This window comes from Podarcis pityusensis, assembly GCF_964106645.2.
Source record: "Podarcis pityusensis genome assembly, chromosome: 6".
Classification (NCBI taxonomy): Eukaryota; Metazoa; Chordata; class Lepidosauria; order Squamata; family Lacertidae; genus Podarcis; species Podarcis pityusensis.
Window position 1 is genome coordinate 76904660 of NC_138030.1, and position 17626 is coordinate 76922285.

Sequence of the window (17626 nt, forward strand, 5' to 3'; positions counted from 1 at the left end):
TTACACTGCAAGGAATGATTCTGCCATACATGTTCAAATAATTTGTATTTACACACCTGTAACAATATACAAAAAGCCCATGTGCTAAAAAAGCAAGCCACTCATAAGTGGGTAACAACCTACTATACTAACCACCTTTAAGAGACTTGAATATCATGACTGCTAATAGCTAAAGAAATGACACTTCAATTTTGAAATCACACATGTAGAGTTCCCAATATACATCAGTGAGACTGATAAAAAAATGCTTTGCAAAAATCTTACACTGCTTCTATTTAGACTAGAGAAGTGTAATCACAACCCACTGAGATTAATAGGTCTTGCACTGGGCATTAATCACCCACCATCAAGTATTCTGAAATTCCATAGCTTTTGGGAGAATCAGAATAGTGCTTATATATCTTACTGATTGCAGTAGCAATGTAAAGGCCTCAAAATCATTTTGAAGGATTGCTGATTTTCATTAATTTTACAAAAGTTGTTTGTTATAGGTATGCACCAGTTTTATGTTATATAAGACTTCTTAAATCATGCCACTATACATTGACTGCAACATTTTACAACTTAAAAACTGACACCTTAAGTTTAAAATAATTTGAAAAGCAGCAAAATTATCCTTTGTTGTGATTCAAATGTTGAACAGTTACTTAGAATGTTAAAGATACTCTGATATACTACAGACCATTAAGATATAAAAAGTTGATATATTTCAAAATTAAATGAAAATAAGAATTTGCTGTAAGGCTGAACTCAACTGGCAAATTAATTTAGACTGCTGCATTTGGTATTCAACAACGTCAAGTAATGCCTCCTGAATCCTGGTAAGAACTAGACACACTTGCTTACTATTAGGAATCTTGGTGGATTTTTGCACTGCTCAATGTCCCACTGAAATTAGTGGAACACTACCAAATTACTTATATTTAGGAGCAATGAAAAATAAAAATAAAGATTGCAAAATAAACCTGGAGGAGCTTATTTACTTTTCTCCCTGTAAAGTTAGGAAAGGTTCAATACGTTTATAAAGAGTGCCACCATCTGGTCAAATAAGCAACAGACAATCAATATTAAGGTAATTTAGTTTGACATGGTAAGTAGGACATTTTTGCACTTCTGAAAGCCTCCAGAGTGTTGCAAAGAATGAATGGATGAGCTCATCCTTGGTAAAATTTTAATTTAAATGTAACTAGGAGCTGGTAGCGATGACTTGAAGAGTCACAGCTGAAGTGCATAGTAACTTTGACAAGCTTTAAAATAAAGAAAAGGCTCCAAGGCTTCAAAGATGAGTTTTTACCTCTGAGGTCCATATCCAAGAAACATGTAGCGCATGTACCTGGGAGAGAAATTGCAAACCTTTCTTCCCCTTAGTGCACTTTGATAATAATTGATACAAAATTGCTCAATCACTCATTTGGGTCCTTACAATGTTGGAAGTCTTGTTAGGAAATTTCTGTAATTCACATTACAATGTAAGCAGACCAAAAAACTAGCTCATTATCTCTCAGATATTTCATTGCTTACTAAATGAGTTTATGTTAACACTTTACAGGGGAGATAATCATAAAAAGAATTGCAACTGCTGATAAACTTTTTACCATGGCAAATACGTTGTCCACTATCCAGGGAAGTAAGCAGAGGGTCTGGAAGGTGCTGCAGATTTGGCTGGTATTTGAGTTTTTATCAAGGCAGTTGACTTCAGGTGTCCTAATAATGGGGGAAAGAATCTTAAATGAACAGCTTCAGAAGATTTCAAAAAGTTTTAGAGCAACGTCTCACATTTTAAGTTTAATGCACATGCATGCTTGCCCACCTGTGTTGTGAGATGTGTTTTGGCTGAGCCTTCGTAAAGGAATGCTGTCTTCTCTTTTCTTCAAATATTTTGCTTCCAATCCCATGTTTTCACCACTAAATCAGAAGGAAGATACTTAATAAGAAGAAACCATTTCAGTTTGCCACACTCAAAGAATGTTTCTAAGTTCACTAAGCTGGGGTTTCATAAGATCTTCAAATAATACATTTTATGGTCTCCTAAAATACTGCTTTCTTTAGAAGAAGTCAAACTCTCCAGATGGTGTTGGGGACGGTCAGAGTTGTAGTCCAACCTGCTGGCTGGTGCTAATGGGAGTCCCAACAACATATTGAGGGCCACAAGTTAGACATTTCTTCAGGAACACTCAGACATGTAGCCTGTTTGGGACTGCCTTAGTCAAAGTAGTATTATTTGTATCTTGCCTTTCCACCAAGGAACTAAAGATAAGGTACATGGCTCTTCTATGTTTATCTACCATAACAAAACAGCCCAGTGAGGTAGATTAGGCTGTGAGAGACTGACTAGCCCAAGGTCACCCAGTAAGCTTGGCCGAGTGGAGATTTGAACCTGGGTCTCCCCAGCCAGCGTCCAAGGTCTAGGCAACACGACCATGTACGCAATAAACAATCTTTATAGAATTCCTTCAAACCATAACAAGTACAAAATGAAATCTTTAGTCTCAAAGTCTCTGAAAATCTTTAAATGAAGCGAGGTACCAGACTTTGTACGATGAAAAGTAAGCTGTGAAGCTTTGTGTATTCAGCAAATATGATGTCCAACACTGAACAGCGCTTCCAGATATTGACTACCGTTTCACAGAATTCTTCATCAGCGTGGTGGGAGGATATAGAATTTCTTCATAAACCCATCTGATTTCGAATGAATGTACAGTGGTGCCCCGCAAGACGAATGCCTCGCAAGACGAAAAACTCGCTAGACGAAAGGGTTTTCCGTTTTTTGAGTCGTTCCGCAAGACGAATTTCCCTATGGGCTTGCTTCGCAAGACGAAACGTCTTGCGAGTTTGTTTCCTTTTTCTTAAAGCCGCTAAGCCGTTAATAACCGCTAAGCCGCTAATAGCCGTGCTTCGCAAGACGAAAAAAACGCAAGACAAAGAGACTCGCGGAATGGATTAATTTCGTCTTGCGAGGCACCACTGTATGTAAATATCAAATGCTGTGGAACAGTGCTCATGTAATAGGGTCCAAGGCCTGGCAGCAGCTTTTGGGTTCTATTCAGATCAAGCCCATTGTCAGGGAGGGACTACAGCTGGGAAGAGTCATATTGCTCACTGCTAGAGCATATGCTTTCCATGCAGAAAATCCCTGGTTCAGTTCCTGGGTATTTCCACTTAAAGGGATTAGGTAGCAGCTAATAGTAAAGGCATCTGATGGAGAGCCAGTGCCAGACATAGTAAGTAGATCAATGATTCACATAACGTAGTATTAATTCTGCATAAAGCAGCTATACATCTTTAAGGGAAGTCAGACAATTCCACAAGGGATTCAGCTGATAATTTAAAAGTATGCATATCGAAATGACTGCATGTACGCAGTTTCACCTATACTTTAGATTCAAGTAGCATCACAAAATACTTTTGCATCTTCTCTGAACATCACGTTCACTTTCTGGATCCTGCCACTTTTGATATTCCCAGTGTGGCCAGAGGAAAACAGAGCAATGCATCGCCATGTTGCCCTTTAGTCTCTGTCACTCTGTTATGGACGGTATTTTGATAGTTATGATAAATGGGTTCAGTCATACTGAATAGCTTCTCCATGAAAAGGAATCTGATGAAAAAGATCATGCATACCTGTGTATAAAATCCCAAGAGATTTATCTCAAGGGTCGCTTGTGCACATTCCTCCCACTCAAAATTAAAAATAATACTGCTGCTGTTATTCTTGGGGTGTGGGCAGGAGAATACTTTCATTTTTTTTACAATCGGTCATCTAAAACACGTCTGAGGATCCTTTTTCAGTCAAAGGCCACATTCCTTCAGGGATAATATGATGGGAGACACATTCAGGATGTAGATACCTGCTTCCTTCCTTCTTGCCACCCTTTTCTCTCCCCACATCCTGCAGACTGCCAGCAGAGGGACAATCACTCTTGCCAAAGGACTTTGTGCCATCTATTTTGGCACCCCTTTCCTCTCTTCTGGCAACCTCCACCCATACATAATTAGGCCAGGGCCACCGATGGACCACTCCTCAACTAAAAGCACAAGCACTCACTTCTCTTTATTTGTTGGGTGATTCGTCATCAGAGGAATTCCTGGCTGCGAATCCGAACATCTGTTAATCTCTTGAGGTTGCACATTGAACTGAACCTGCTGGAAACAGAAAATTTTTCACACACTCACATTTCCATTTCTAGGCTTTAATTATACATTAAAGAATGCCAAGAAGACTTACTAAAATCTGGTTCATATGCACAACACTAAAACTTAATTTAAGCCACCAAGGGATAAACCTTAGGCTTCCACACTCCCAGTATTTTGCTGAAATTATAAAGGAGGGCAGTTGTGGAAATTAATTTCACTTTATATACCTGCAAAAAGGAGAGGCTAAGAGATTTAAACAACTTAAGAGGGGAAAGACTTGTTTCTGAGGGATGAGGTTTGCCAAAACAGTGACAGGGTAATTTTTTTGTTCATTAAAAAATATTTGTTTTAGTTCTGCTGCCACAGGTAGCAGTTTCTCCATATGAGAACTTGCAGCTCAGTCCTTGTTACATGTATTCTTAAAGCCTGTATTCTGGGTGTGCAGCAGCTTATAATGCTAACGTGGAAAGATGCAATAGAATATAAAATTATATATTTGGGTGCCTGCCTTTTGTCCTGAAGTTTGCTGGTTGATGCTTTTGACAGCCACTGTATCTGGGAAACTTTGAAAGGGCAGCAAAGGAGAGATGGGATAGCCTAGTCCCGAGTTCAAAAATGGAATTCTGCTATCAACCTGCAAAAGAAAATTAAAATCATAAAGCCAGAGCAACAACAGCACACTATTAGTTCCAAAGCTCCTTTCATACCTTTCCCCTTTTTTGTATTTAAAAGCAAACACATCCAAAATTAAACTATACTAATAATTTATATAGTATTTCATAATTTGTACTGTACTCTTTCCATTTGAAAACAAATTCCTCTATTTGTATCTTAATAGTAGTGGATATTGGGTATAAGCACTTCCTTCTCTCCCAGTATGTGTAGAAATTAACACTATAGGAGAAGGAAAGGACCAGAAGGACCATACAAAAATTCATAAGGACATTACTATTACCATACTGTGAGGTGAAATGCCAGTTCTGGGAGTGGTACCACTAGGACTAGTAGATGTTCCTGACACTTCTTGCTTCCTCGTCATCTGAATTTCATTCAGCTGCTTGTTTAGCCATGTGATGACTACAAAGAAAAAATGTGCACCAAGTATTTCACTTTTTAGGACTTTTATCTGCTGTTTTAAATCTAAACCATAGCTCAGTATACTGCTGGACAGCCATACATACCGTATTTTTCGCCCTATAGGACGCACTTTTTCCCCTCCAAAAATGAAGGGGAAATGTGTGTGCGTCCTATGGGGCGAATGCAGGCTCTCGCTGAAGCCTGGAGAGCAAGAGGGGTCGGTGCGCACCGACCCCCCTCGCTCTCCAGGCTTCAGGAAGCTCTGCGCAACCCTTGGGAGACCGGCGCGACTTCGCGCCGGTCTCCCAAGGGTTGCGCAGAGCTGCCTGCATTCCAAAGCCTGGGGTGCGCTGAAGAGCGTGCCTGGGCTTCATGCACCTCTCCGCAACCCTAGGGAGCCCGGCGGGAAGTTGCGCTGGTCTCCCAAGGGTTGCGCAGAGCTGCCTGCATTCCCGGGCTTCGTGCAGCTCTGCGCAACCCTAGGGAGCCTGGCGCGACTTCCCACCGGGCTCCCTAGGCTTGCAGATAGCAGGCTGTTCTGGGGGCTGGGGTCGGGGGAAGCTCGGGGGGAAGCTCGTGCCAGCCCCGCGCCTGGGGAGGAAATAATTTTTTCCCCTTTATTTCCCCCCCAAAAAACTAGGTGCGCCCTATGGGGCGGTGCGCCCTATGGGGCGGTGCACCCTATGGGGCGAAAAATACGGTAAATAATTCACAGTGCTATCTTATGAATGTCTACACTGAAGTCAGTCCATCAAGTTCAACATGCTTGGGTGTAGGACCGCAGCCTCAGTTTTGTCATATATTAAATTAGAGTCTGAGAAACCTAGTCAGTACTTTGTGGTAGCCTTACACGATAGATGGGAAGTGGGGAAATTACATTCAGGAATTATTTATTAAAAATTTAAATTACATAATGAAGTTGCAGAAGAGAGAAGGAAACAAAAGGGGAGGAATAAATATGGCAGCCCCAGAAATTCTTCTTTAGGTTTCAGCTGCCAAACAGGATTCTTAGTCTTTGCACAGTAATATTTACATGCTTGCACTTCCTTAACAGAAAGCTGATCAACTGCCACATATCTAAGAACATAGAATTTGTAGACCCATGAAAGTGAGATTACGTCTCAAACCAGCTTCAGTTGTTAGGATTAGATATTAGTGGCTAATGCAAGAATCTCATATACACACACCGTTTTCATTGGTTTTGAGAAGATGCTTGCTTTCCTCCAGCTTCTGTACTGTAGCTTCCAATTGTTCCTGCAACTTGCACACCTGAAATGTTTTAACACAGGGGTCAGCAAACTCTTTCAGCAGGGGGCCAGTCCACTGTCCCTCAGACCTTATGGGTGGCTAGACTATATATTTTTTGGGGGGGGTGAACGAATTCCTATGCCCCACAAATATCCCAGAGGTGCATTTTAAATAAAAGGACACATTCTACTCATGTAAAAACATGCTAATTCCCGGACCGTCTGCAGGTTGGATTTAGAAAGCGATTGGGCCAGATCCGACCCCCGGGCCTTAGTTGGCCTATCTCTTGTTTTAACACTATCAGTCCATAGCAGTTTAACTGGCAGCATCAAAACTTACTTTAAAAGCAAAGTGCATTAAGTCTATTGAAAAGCTCATACTGACGGTATTTCCACCACACCATAGAATTAGTCTGCCAATCATATGTACAGGGATTATGCAAAATGATTCAAGGCAGACCTAGCATGAACTGACATACATGAGTTTAAAGTTAAGCATCTTTTTTTAAAAAAAACACTTACTGGATAGAAACCTGACCCTTAAGTTACCTCTTGCTCTTTTGCTCGGAGAGAACTTTCTGCTTCCTGTAGATCCTTTTGTTCTTTCTGCAGTTTTTCTTCTTTTTCAGCCAAGAGTTTTTCTTGCTGAATTGTTACTGTATTTTTCAGCTTCAGTTTGCTCATTAGAGTCTTTACATCGCCTTGCAATTTCTTTATTATCTCATTGGCCTAATAAACAACCACAGAATTTTAAATTAAGAAAAACGAAGTCAAATCATCATCATCAAGAAGGACAATAATGTGTTTTGAACAAACCTTAAGGAGTTCAGATGATAGTGACTTTAGTGTTGTTTCCAGATTTCCTATTTGAATTTGTTTCTTTTCTATATTTTTTTCCAGGTTTACCTTTTAAAAGAGCATATATTGTATTAGGGAGGTTTTGTTTTGCCAAGAAATATTCACATGGATCTGTTGCATAACGTAACAAGAACACTAGTTCTGAAATTCCTATTCTGTAATGTAAAATGCTAGCAATTTCTTAAAAGCCCATCACATCCAAAAATGCTTATTTATATTACTATAGTGACTACAGCGTGGTGAAATATATAACTTTTAAAAAACTCAATACATTGCAGTATTGCCTACACTTTCTAAATATAGCCATAATCCGGAGAACTACATAACTATCTCTGTGTGCCCAGCAGCTTTTGGATTTGTTTTTCTATTGGGAATGTCCCATGTCACACAGCACACTATTTTTAAAACTTAAAAGGAATTTCAAGGGCATATTGAGGAGCACAACACTTATGTTGTATCAAATAGGAAGTAGATGGGGCATGAGGAACCCCTGCTGTGCACCTATAAGCAGCTCTATGGATTGTAGCTCATGTTCTTTCATTTCAGCATTCAGTTCTCCATGAATTAAAGTACTGCTGCATTCTAGAAAGTAAAATTAAGAACCTTTTGCTCATGTGTTGCATCCGATACTTCTTTTGCCCTAGTAATCAGATCCTCCTTGCTTTTGACCTCCTGTTCTAAAACAGCAACTCGAGTCTGCAGCTGATTTACTAGTTTTTCCTTTTCATGGCATTCAGCATCTAGGGTAGCATTCTCTCGACGTAGAGACAGAACTTCCTGGTTTGCTCTCTGGCATTCCTATGTGGTTGAAGAAATATTTTACAAGCATTTTAACAAAAATGTTGCTGGCAAAAATTCATGCTGTTTCATGCTTGACAGAAGTTAAGCATATTCTATAAAAACAAAACAGAAAAACTTGTTTTCAATACATAACTGGCAATATTTAGTATATTTGTATGAGTGACTGGAAACTATCAAATTGTCTCCCAATCTTAATAGGTGAATATTACTTACATCTTCTATGCCAGACAATTTCGCTTTAAGTTCTCTGACTGTCGAATCGCCTTTGTATCTCCTTTCCATTAGCTCCTTGTTGACATTTTCCAATTCCTTCAGCCTATTCTGCAGCTGCTGCACTGTTTTCTGATGCAAGCTTTCCAGATCCCTTTTCTGTTGCTCATTCTGTTGTTGATATTGTGCTTGTGCCTGCAAAGAAAAGCAATTACTTGAGCAACTACTAAAGGCATAAGGATTCTGCTAGATGTATATAGACTTCTCTTTACACACCTGCAGAGCTTTCTCCTTCTCATTTGTCAGTTCCTGGGTATATTTGTTGGTTAGAGATGCTGTTTTGGATGCCAATTCATTTCTCAACTTGTCCAATTCCCTGCTCTTTTCCGACAAGCTCTAAATATGAGAAAATAAAAATAGTAAGATGGTCAACTTGCATGTAATTGAAGGGTTTTAATCAATACTGTGCCAGTGCTTTATAAAATGGTTACAGGCAGGTTATCCTATTACAAACACATCCCATTGCAAAGACTAGCCTACAGAACATTTCCCACATCACAGCTATCCCAGAAAAAAACATAATTGCTTTGCACTTTAATTCATTATATAGACATACACAATTCTTCTGTTTTTACAGAAACCTATAGCACCTTAAACACTAAAACTTAAGCGTAGTATGAGCTTTTAAAGCTGAGCCTACCCTAACCTCCCGTGCATCTGATGAAACAGGCTTTTGCCTATTTTAGCACAAGCTGCAATAAGTTTGTTACACTTCAAGGAGCCAGCGAACTCTTCAGCCATCTAATGCAGCTATTCTTAAATCATTTCCTCTCCTCCTGTACTGAATTCTCAGCAAGAAGGCATATCACAGATCCTAAATTTAGACACAGTATTTATACAATGAATTCAATCAAATAGAGAGAATAATCTTCATTTTCTGTTAATCCCACCCCTCAAAACACAATTTCATGGGGAGCGTTTGGGCTCATTCTCTTAGCCCCGACACCTTAGTGCAACAAATTGAATTGCATGTTCTTTCCCTGCCCTGCCCACACCTCTAATTCCCCCTTCCCTCTGTTGTCTTGCTATGTCTGACTTTGATTTGAGTGCCCCTTGGGGTAAGGATCTGCCAGACTTTCTCTCTCTAAAGGGTCAGGTACAAAAAGATCATTAAGTAAACACAATACAGTAATTAAATAATAGGAGGAGTCAAACACTGCTCAAGCAGACTTTGATTTGTGCAATGGGTTCCTATCCTCTCTGCAGCCCCCCAACGTACTCCAAAAATCTGTTCCAGAGGGGTTGTCATTTTAAGGACATGCAGGGGGGAGCGTAAAGAATCAGAGAATTGCAGAGGGTCATATAGTCCAAAGCAGGAATCTCAACTAGAGGAAGGTGATGCCCCAGTGCTTACAGCGGAAGTTTTGCTCACACACGGATAACATTGTATACAAACCAACACAGGGTGGGTTTTTTTAACATTAATTTTCTACCAATTGACCACAGCGGAATTCTGCTCTTACCTGCTGGGCATAGTTCAGCTGTCTTGTAAGGTCCTCGTCTGTTTTTCTAAGTTTCTGTTCCAGCAGCAATTTTTCTTCCTAGGTACAGTTGACAGCTTTGTTGGTCAATGCAACCATTTCCAGTTCTTGAAATCATTAAACCTACAATCCTAAACATTCTCACTTGGAATCAAGTCCTACTGGACACAGGGAGATTACTTCTGAGTAAAAATGCGTAGGACTGCACTGCTATTCAGCACATCAGATACAAACTCACTCCTGTTACAGGAGTTGGGCTACTTAACTATTAGGTGCCTTTCCATAGGCCTAATTCTGAAAGATGCACTGTCCTCGTTTGCATATCACATTAAACCATAGTTAAAATGAAGTATGGTTTAATGTGAATGAGCAGCATGTTGGTGCACACTGCTGAACTCACAAGTGATTTGCTTTTATTCCGCAGCGCTACAAGGAAACAAACACAGGCCTGAGGCTTCTTTCCCTCAAACAAATCATGAGTGGTAAGCCAAGAACAAACCTTGGATTCAATTCATAGTTTGGCTGGAGAGAAACAAACCAAAACCCAAGCCCAGATGACGATAAGCCAGAACGTAACTTGTTCCTGGCAGTGCAGCAGGAGCACCAGCAATTTCACATTAAACCGTACTTTATTTCGACATTGGTTTAATGTGATGTGTGAACTTTCAATTGTAAAATATAAAAAACTTATGTCAAGGTGGCCTTGTTACACCACTGTCACGAAAAGAAAAGCAGAGTATGCCAGACCACACAGCAGGACACACCCCACAACTTTATATTTTGCCTCCTCATTTAGACAAAGTGACCCAAGCTAGTCACTATGCCGAAAGATCCGAAAATGTAACCCAAACCATACAACTGAAATCTTAGTTTTACCTTAACACATTTCAAACAGGTTGCCAGAAACTTCTTGATTTCTGCATCATTTCCTGGTAGGAATTTCAGTGATAAGTGGGTGAGGTGTTTAAATGGGTTTGTCTCAACCACATTTAAAAAAGCAGGAGTGTGATCTAAATTAGGGCCCGATGAAACCAGGTGCAGCAAAAACCTAAAAAAGAATAAGAACACATTAAAAATGACTTGCTAGCTGGGTCTCTCAGCATGATGCACATATCCTTATGGAAGGGTAGGCTGGTACAAAGGAAATAACTCTTCCAACTCCACTGCTATCCAACTGGTGTGTTAATCCACCAATCATTACAAATACTGGCTACTTCCTCTGCCCACTGGTAGAAGTGTGGATCAATGCAGGTGCAACCACCTTTTCCTAAGCAGTCTGAAAGCCTTATTTAAAAAGCCAGCAACAATCATTTGGAAGTAGCTCATGAAAAGGCAAAGGAAATGGAATAAGGAAGCAGCTGGTGGGGGAGAAGGCACAATGCACTATAACAGAGTATTAGATGGACTGGGCAGAGTTTGTACTTTGCCTCTAACTCTATTGCAGAAAGAGGTATGTGTTCTCCATTTAAAGGGTGTCAATAACCTCAACTAGCACTCCTAGAGCCAAGTCAAAGCAAAATATAATTGATAGATTTATATGGAGTAATTCAACATGGAGCTAAGCAGATTGCTCTGGCAGCACAAACATTTCTCCTTGCCTAATACAGTGGTACCTCTGGGTGCGAACAGGATCCGTTCTGGAGACCTGTTCGCATCCAGAGCAGAACGCAACCCGCAGATGCGGGTTGCGATTCGCCACTTCTGCGCATGACGTCATTGAGCATCTTCGCATGCACAAGCAGCGAAACCCAGAAGTATTGTGTTCCGTTACTTCTGGGTTGCCATGGAGCACAACCCGAAAACGCTCAACCTGAAGCAACTTTTTTTTTAAAAAAAATGATATTTATTAAAATTTCAGAAACTAAAAATTACATAGTTAAAGAGAAAAGAAAACCTGAAGCAACTTTAACCTGAGTCATGACTACCTCACGCATCTGGCTGGGTTTCCCCAGCCACTTTGGGCGGCTTCCAGCAAAAGATTAGGAATACATTAAAACATCAGTCATTAAAAACTTCCCTAAACACGGCTGCCTGCAGATGACTTCTAAATGTCATTAAGTAAAGGTAAAGGGACCCCTGATCGTTAAGTCCAGTCGTGGACGACTCTGGGGTTGTGGCGTTCATCTCGCTTTACTGGCTGAGGGAACTGGCGTACAGCTTCCGGGTCATGTGGCCAGCCCAGCATGACTAAGCCACTTCTGGAGAACTAGAGCAGCACACGGAAACACTGTTTACCTTCCCACCGGAGCGGTACCTATTTATCTACTTGCACTTGATGTGCTTTTGAACTGCTAGGTGGGCAGGAGCTGGGACCGAACAATGGGAGCTCACCCTGTCGCGGGGATTCGAACCGCCGACCTTCCAAACTGCTGGAAGGCCCTTGGCACTGGACCTCAGTGTCCGGGCAGAACAATGGGGGTGGAGATGCTCCTTCAGGTATACTGAGCCAAGGCTGTTTAGGGCTTTAAAGGTCAACACCAACACTTTGAATTGTGCTCGGAACAATGGGACAGTCAGCTCTCTCCTCCTCCAGCTCACTGTTCTAGCAGATCTCCTGCCCCCTCCCCATGTCAATTTGGGAGAGGGCATGGGGACAGGAGAGTGGGTAAGCCCACTTGTGCAGGCTTCCATTAGCTGAATCCTGGCCATAGGTTTTGCATTGCCCATTTTTGTTGTTACCGAACGTGAGATTTCAAATGGTGTTAATAAAATAAATAAGGGCTTTAGACACAATCAGTCTCCTTGAATCCTACTTTTGTTGTTTGTATTACTTGTTTTAAAGAAAGCAGACTACTGCTTAAGCGTTACTAACCTTGGGATGTCTTTATTTTGTTCTTGGATACAATGTTGAAGGAGGTCTATAAATCGCTGAGGAAAAGCAGAAAAATCTACCAGAAGACTCTGCTGGAGTTTTAAACTATACAAAAAGAAAAGGTATAATAAGTATGTATTCCTATAGACTATTTGTTACTAAAATCATAGAATTGTAGAGTTGGAAAGGACCTTGAGGGTCATCTGGTCCAACACCCTGCAATACAGGAATCTTAATTAGATCATACATGGCAGATGACCATCCAACCTCTGCTTAAAAATCTCCAAGGAAGGAGAGTCCAACAGGTCTTGTGGGAGCCTGTTCCACTGTCAAACAGCTCTTAGTGTCAGAAAGTTATTCTTGATGTTTAGTTGGAATCTCCTTTTTCCTTCTGAGATATGCAAGTCATTAGGTACATAGGAACAATGTTCATTAGCTAAAACGCAGCTTCCCAAACTTTTATCTAAGTATTTTCTAATCAGAACTTGGTAACTTACCTTTGAAAATCTTCCTCAGAAATAACAAGATTGTATAGAAAGAAGGGGTCAGAATCCTCAGTTAGACGAACAACTAAATCCTAGAAGAAAATAGTTTGGAGAAATTTATAACAGTTTCACAATTCTTTCAGAGTCATGCATTCAGTGGCTGTGTCTGCACACTGCACTGTATGTAACAGTTTGTTTTAACTATGGATTGTTGTTAATTTAAATACTTCCAAATCCTCTTTGATTAAGAAAAAAAATCTCAAGGTGGTTCACAATCAAACACTAAAAATACAATAAAAACAATAAATTCGGGAGCCAAAAAAAAGTTAAGATAAAATCAATATGCTGATATTAATGGTTAGCAAAAACCTGAAGTAGTAGTATGTTTTTAGCAACCACTGCTAACCAAGAGTAGGTGTTTGCCTTATCTCAAGGAAGACTGTTTCACTGGCAGGGTACCACAACAAAAAGGCCTTTTTCTTGGCCGTCACAAGATGAGCTACAAATCTGGGTTACCACTCAATTTGTCTCGAGAAAGACAAATAACAAGGCTGAGTTTAGATTACATGCTATGCAAAACCATGGCTTAACTGACAGAAGGAAGAAGACAGAGGGAACAAAGTGCGCACAGTCCAATCTCCAGCAGTCTGCTTGTTCATCCTAAACCATTGTTCAGCTTACATTACATGCAAACCAGCTCAAAGTAGTAACAAAGTAGAAAACCATGGGTATTCTGCTCGGCTTGGACATTCAAACAAACCATGCCTTAATGTTACATGCAAACCAAGTCAGCAACAGCCTACCCATGCATTTTGTAACTGTTGTATGCATCTATACAACAGATGACACCACAGCACCATAACATAGAAATATTAACCCCAAAGACAATGCTTATTCATAATGTTCCACAAGAAACTGTACAGTAGTTCCTACAAAAAGGATGGGGACTTGTGGACCTCCATATATTGTTGGACTATACCATCCCTCTCAATTGTCCATGCCCCAGCCTTTAGGGCATTGTTTAAACTTAGGAAATGTATCAGGAAACACAGTGTGTATTTGGGGGGGGGGGGGGGAGACTACTAATCCCCAGAAATCTATTACTTCTTACAAGGCTACCGTTCATGGAATCAAATTTGTTTGGTGCTAGCTGTTTTAACGATGAGCCTACTTTTCATTAGTAAACATGATCATATGAAGAAGCAACTAAAGGATAGCAAAACCAACACATGACAAGCAAAATACAAACCTTTCTATGAATGGGATTTGTTGTTGATTGCAGCTCAATATTCACGCGAACGTTTATTCGCCTGCAAAACAGACATGTGACTGCATCTTTATTCTTCATTTTACTAAATGAAATATTTTGTACTTCAGCTCTGATCAAGATTTTCACAGGAAAAATTAGATTAAGTGCTAAAATATGCTACAAAACAGCAATGAAGCCTTAATCATTGAATTATTTAGATTATATTTATATTCAGCTAGGAAGTTTTCTCAACAATACAAAAGTGAACTTGGGTAACAGATACTTTCCTTAATGTAATGTCTCCATACTTGCCACTTGCTTTAAAATTGCTATCTAAACCATTCATTCATACATACATCACTAATCCTAAAACCAATCCACTAATATGGAGTGGTATGCAACCAAGTTTTACTTACAGTAGACACATTGACATTAATGGACTTTACACTCATGTTTGTTAATTTCAATGGGTTTACTCTAAGTGAACCTTAGTTTCATATCACCCATTGTTTAGTTAATAACAACAAGCCCACTCATTGAGTGTGGATCCTTATGAAGCCAAAACAGTACAAGTTATCAGCAGGCTACATTATCATTTCCAATGGGGATGCCGTGGTGGGAACAACTCAAAACAGCCCAGTGCAGATTGTGCATGATCAGTGAGCACTGGGGCAGCAGTGATGGTGAGGAGTGGTACCTTGGTTTACTAACTTAATCCGTTCAGGAAGTCCGTTCTTAAACCAAAGTGTTCTTAAACCAAGGTGTGCTTTCCCATAGTTGCGGGGACTCAATTTAGAAATGGAACACACTCAGCAGAAAGCGGAACATGTTCTGCTTCCAAGGCAAAGTTCACAAACCAAAACACCTACTTCTGGGTTTGTAGTGTTCTTAATCCAAGTTGTTCATAAACTAATCTGTTCTTAAACCAAGGTACCACTGTATCCTGGAAAATGACAAGGCTGACTAGAATCCTGAACACAAGCACTCCACACCATAGCATTGTTACAAATTCCATTTGTATAGACAATTTGCAGCACAAATGAGAAATAAACAGAAACTTACTAAGTCATGCTTGTTGCGTGCAATTCATTCTAAAATCTAAATTGATTAGTGCATTATCCCGTTTTTAATTCTAAAATGCTGTAACAAAATACTGATTCCATATAATATAGGCCAAAAGGGGGGGAGGAGATCTATCTATTCAAAAAATAGTTTGCACCAAGTTGCTCACAGCATTCTTAAAAATTATGGGCTTCCTGCACTTAATGACTCAGTAACAGTGTTTTTTTTACTATGTATGTTTCCTTGGAACTTAAGTCCTACTGTATTGAACAGGACTTGCTTCCTAGCCATAGCTTTTTAGAATTGCAACAGGACTTACTTTTAAGCAAGCAAGCATGGCTCAAATTTTGTGCTCCACCAAGTTCAAATGCAGGTGTGCTCAAGTTTGAAAGGCCCTCGGAGCTGGACCTCAGTGTCCAGGCTGAACAATGTCGGTGGAGATGCTCCTTCAGGTACACTGGGCCGAGGCCGTTTAGGGCTTTAAAGGTCAGCACCAACACTTTGAATTGCGCTCAGAAACGTACGTATTCTATTTACAAGTCAATAAAAAATACTTAACTAAGGTAGAAAGTGTCGAATGATTTTGACAGATTTTTCTGAGAACTCGGGGTTGAAATGAAGTAATTTAAAACAACTGTTGTCTGGACGGTTTCATTCCCCATCTGCTAGACAGAGGATGATGACAGGTGGGGGGTGTCCTACCCCCCCCCAAAAAAAACAAATCCTGGCTATGCCCATGCTCACAACCCTGTTAAAAGGTGCCAGTCTATATGCTCAAGGTTACCTTTATATGCTTTAAAGTTGCCAGTCTATATGCTCATGGTTACCTTTGCATGCATTTGCATACACACAGAGAGAGAGAGAGAGAGAGAGAGACTGATTTAGGTTTGATGAGACCCTAAGCCACTGAAGGTACTGTAATGGGGCTCTTTATATGTCCAGCTGTCCTTTGTCAACAACAAATTGTCGCTGTTTTTTGTCTTGAATATATGCTATATGGTATTTTTATGGACCTGGTCCATGGGGTCACGAAGAGTCAGACACTACTAAACAACAACAAATTTATGGACCTAATAGGTATCTAAAGCCATTTGCGCATAACAAAATATGTACTTTATCAAAGCAATTGATACTAGAAATGAGAAAAACCAGTGATATTTTAGGGAGCAGGCTAGCAGGTGGGGCCCATTACTTACATCGTAGGCGCCTACACTGTTATTGCTATATGCAGGTTTTATTTATTTATTATCTTATACAGTATTCTGGAAATGTACTCCCAGGTTTTTTCCCTTTAAATTTTTGGGGACCCCCAAGAGAGTGGAGCCCTAAGCTAGAGCTTGTTGAGATTATGCGTAAATCCGGCACAACACACACACACACACGCAAAATGATGGCGCCAACATGCTGGGAAGGGGATGAACTCGGGCAAAAGACCCCTAAGGCTCAGGTGCGGCGCCGGGCTCCTCCTCCCCACTGAACTCGGTTGGACCACAAACACACGCGGGTTCCCGAGTCCGTTGCTCCCGAGCCTCGCAGCGCTTTAACACCCGCAACGCACGACATTTATCTGCAACCTCGAAAGGGGGTCGTTTGAAAAGCGTGACACGCGTCTTTCCAGCCCGCCAGAGTTCGTGTTACGACCAGTCTCTGAAAAAACCCCTCCCAAAACTTGATAAACCCCCTCAAAAGCGGCCAAACTACAGAAAGCCGCAGCTTTCCTGTTTCAAAAGGGTCCGAGGGTCTTGCGCTGGAGAAGTGGGGGCAAGCAGCCGGTTTCCCCCCACACCCCACCTCAAGGGCCCCTCCGTCTCCCCGGGTCCCGCCAGGGGACGAGCCAACCGCCCGCCTGCTGCGACGGAGATAGGGCGGCCCTTCAAGCAATGGGGGGAGTGGGGAGAAGAAAGCCCCCCCCCCGTAGGCCATTGTGAGGGGAGACACGGAAAAGGTCTCCCTTTGCGGGGAAGCCGCGCCTCGCCGCTCACCTCTCCTCGCAGCCCTGGCACTTGGCCTGCACCGGCACCAACTGACTGAACAGACTCTCGGCGGCCGCCATCTTGCGCTTTGAGTTTGGCGCCGGCCTCCCGCGGGGCGGAGAAAAGAGGGAAGGAGGCCTCTCGGGGACGAGCGGAGGAGGAGGAGGAGTAGGCAAG

General features: G+C 41.2%; 1 protein-coding gene across 3 annotated transcripts; it reads right to left on the reverse strand.

Annotated features, from left to right (window-relative positions):
- Nucleotides 1-476: 476 nt before the first annotated feature.
- On the reverse strand, nt 477-17592 carry SASS6 (SAS-6 centriolar assembly protein). 3 transcript variants are annotated; one of them, XM_081008648.1, is made up of 17 exons: nt 17459-17592; nt 14415-14475; nt 13178-13257; nt 12681-12785; nt 10745-10916; nt 9851-9928; nt 8604-8723; nt 8331-8522; nt 7920-8114; nt 7275-7364; nt 7008-7187; nt 6399-6480; nt 5090-5211; nt 4643-4768; nt 4046-4140; nt 1811-1905; nt 477-1704 (listed from the first exon to the last, which is right to left on the reverse strand). In XM_081008648.1, the coding sequence occupies exons 1-17, from the start codon at nt 17527-17529 to the stop codon at nt 1616-1618; spliced, it is 1953 nt and encodes a 650-aa protein (XP_080864774.1). In that variant the 5' UTR covers nt 17530-17592; the 3' UTR covers nt 477-1615. The 3 variants fall into 3 exon arrangements, with proteins under 3 accessions (XP_080864774.1, XP_080864773.1, XP_080864775.1); XM_081008647.1 differs by having other exon boundaries at nt 4046-4143; XM_081008649.1 differs by lacking the exon at nt 17459-17592 and adding an exon at nt 17035-17054 and having other exon boundaries at nt 4046-4143.
- Between the last annotated feature and the right edge of the window lie 34 nt (nt 17593-17626).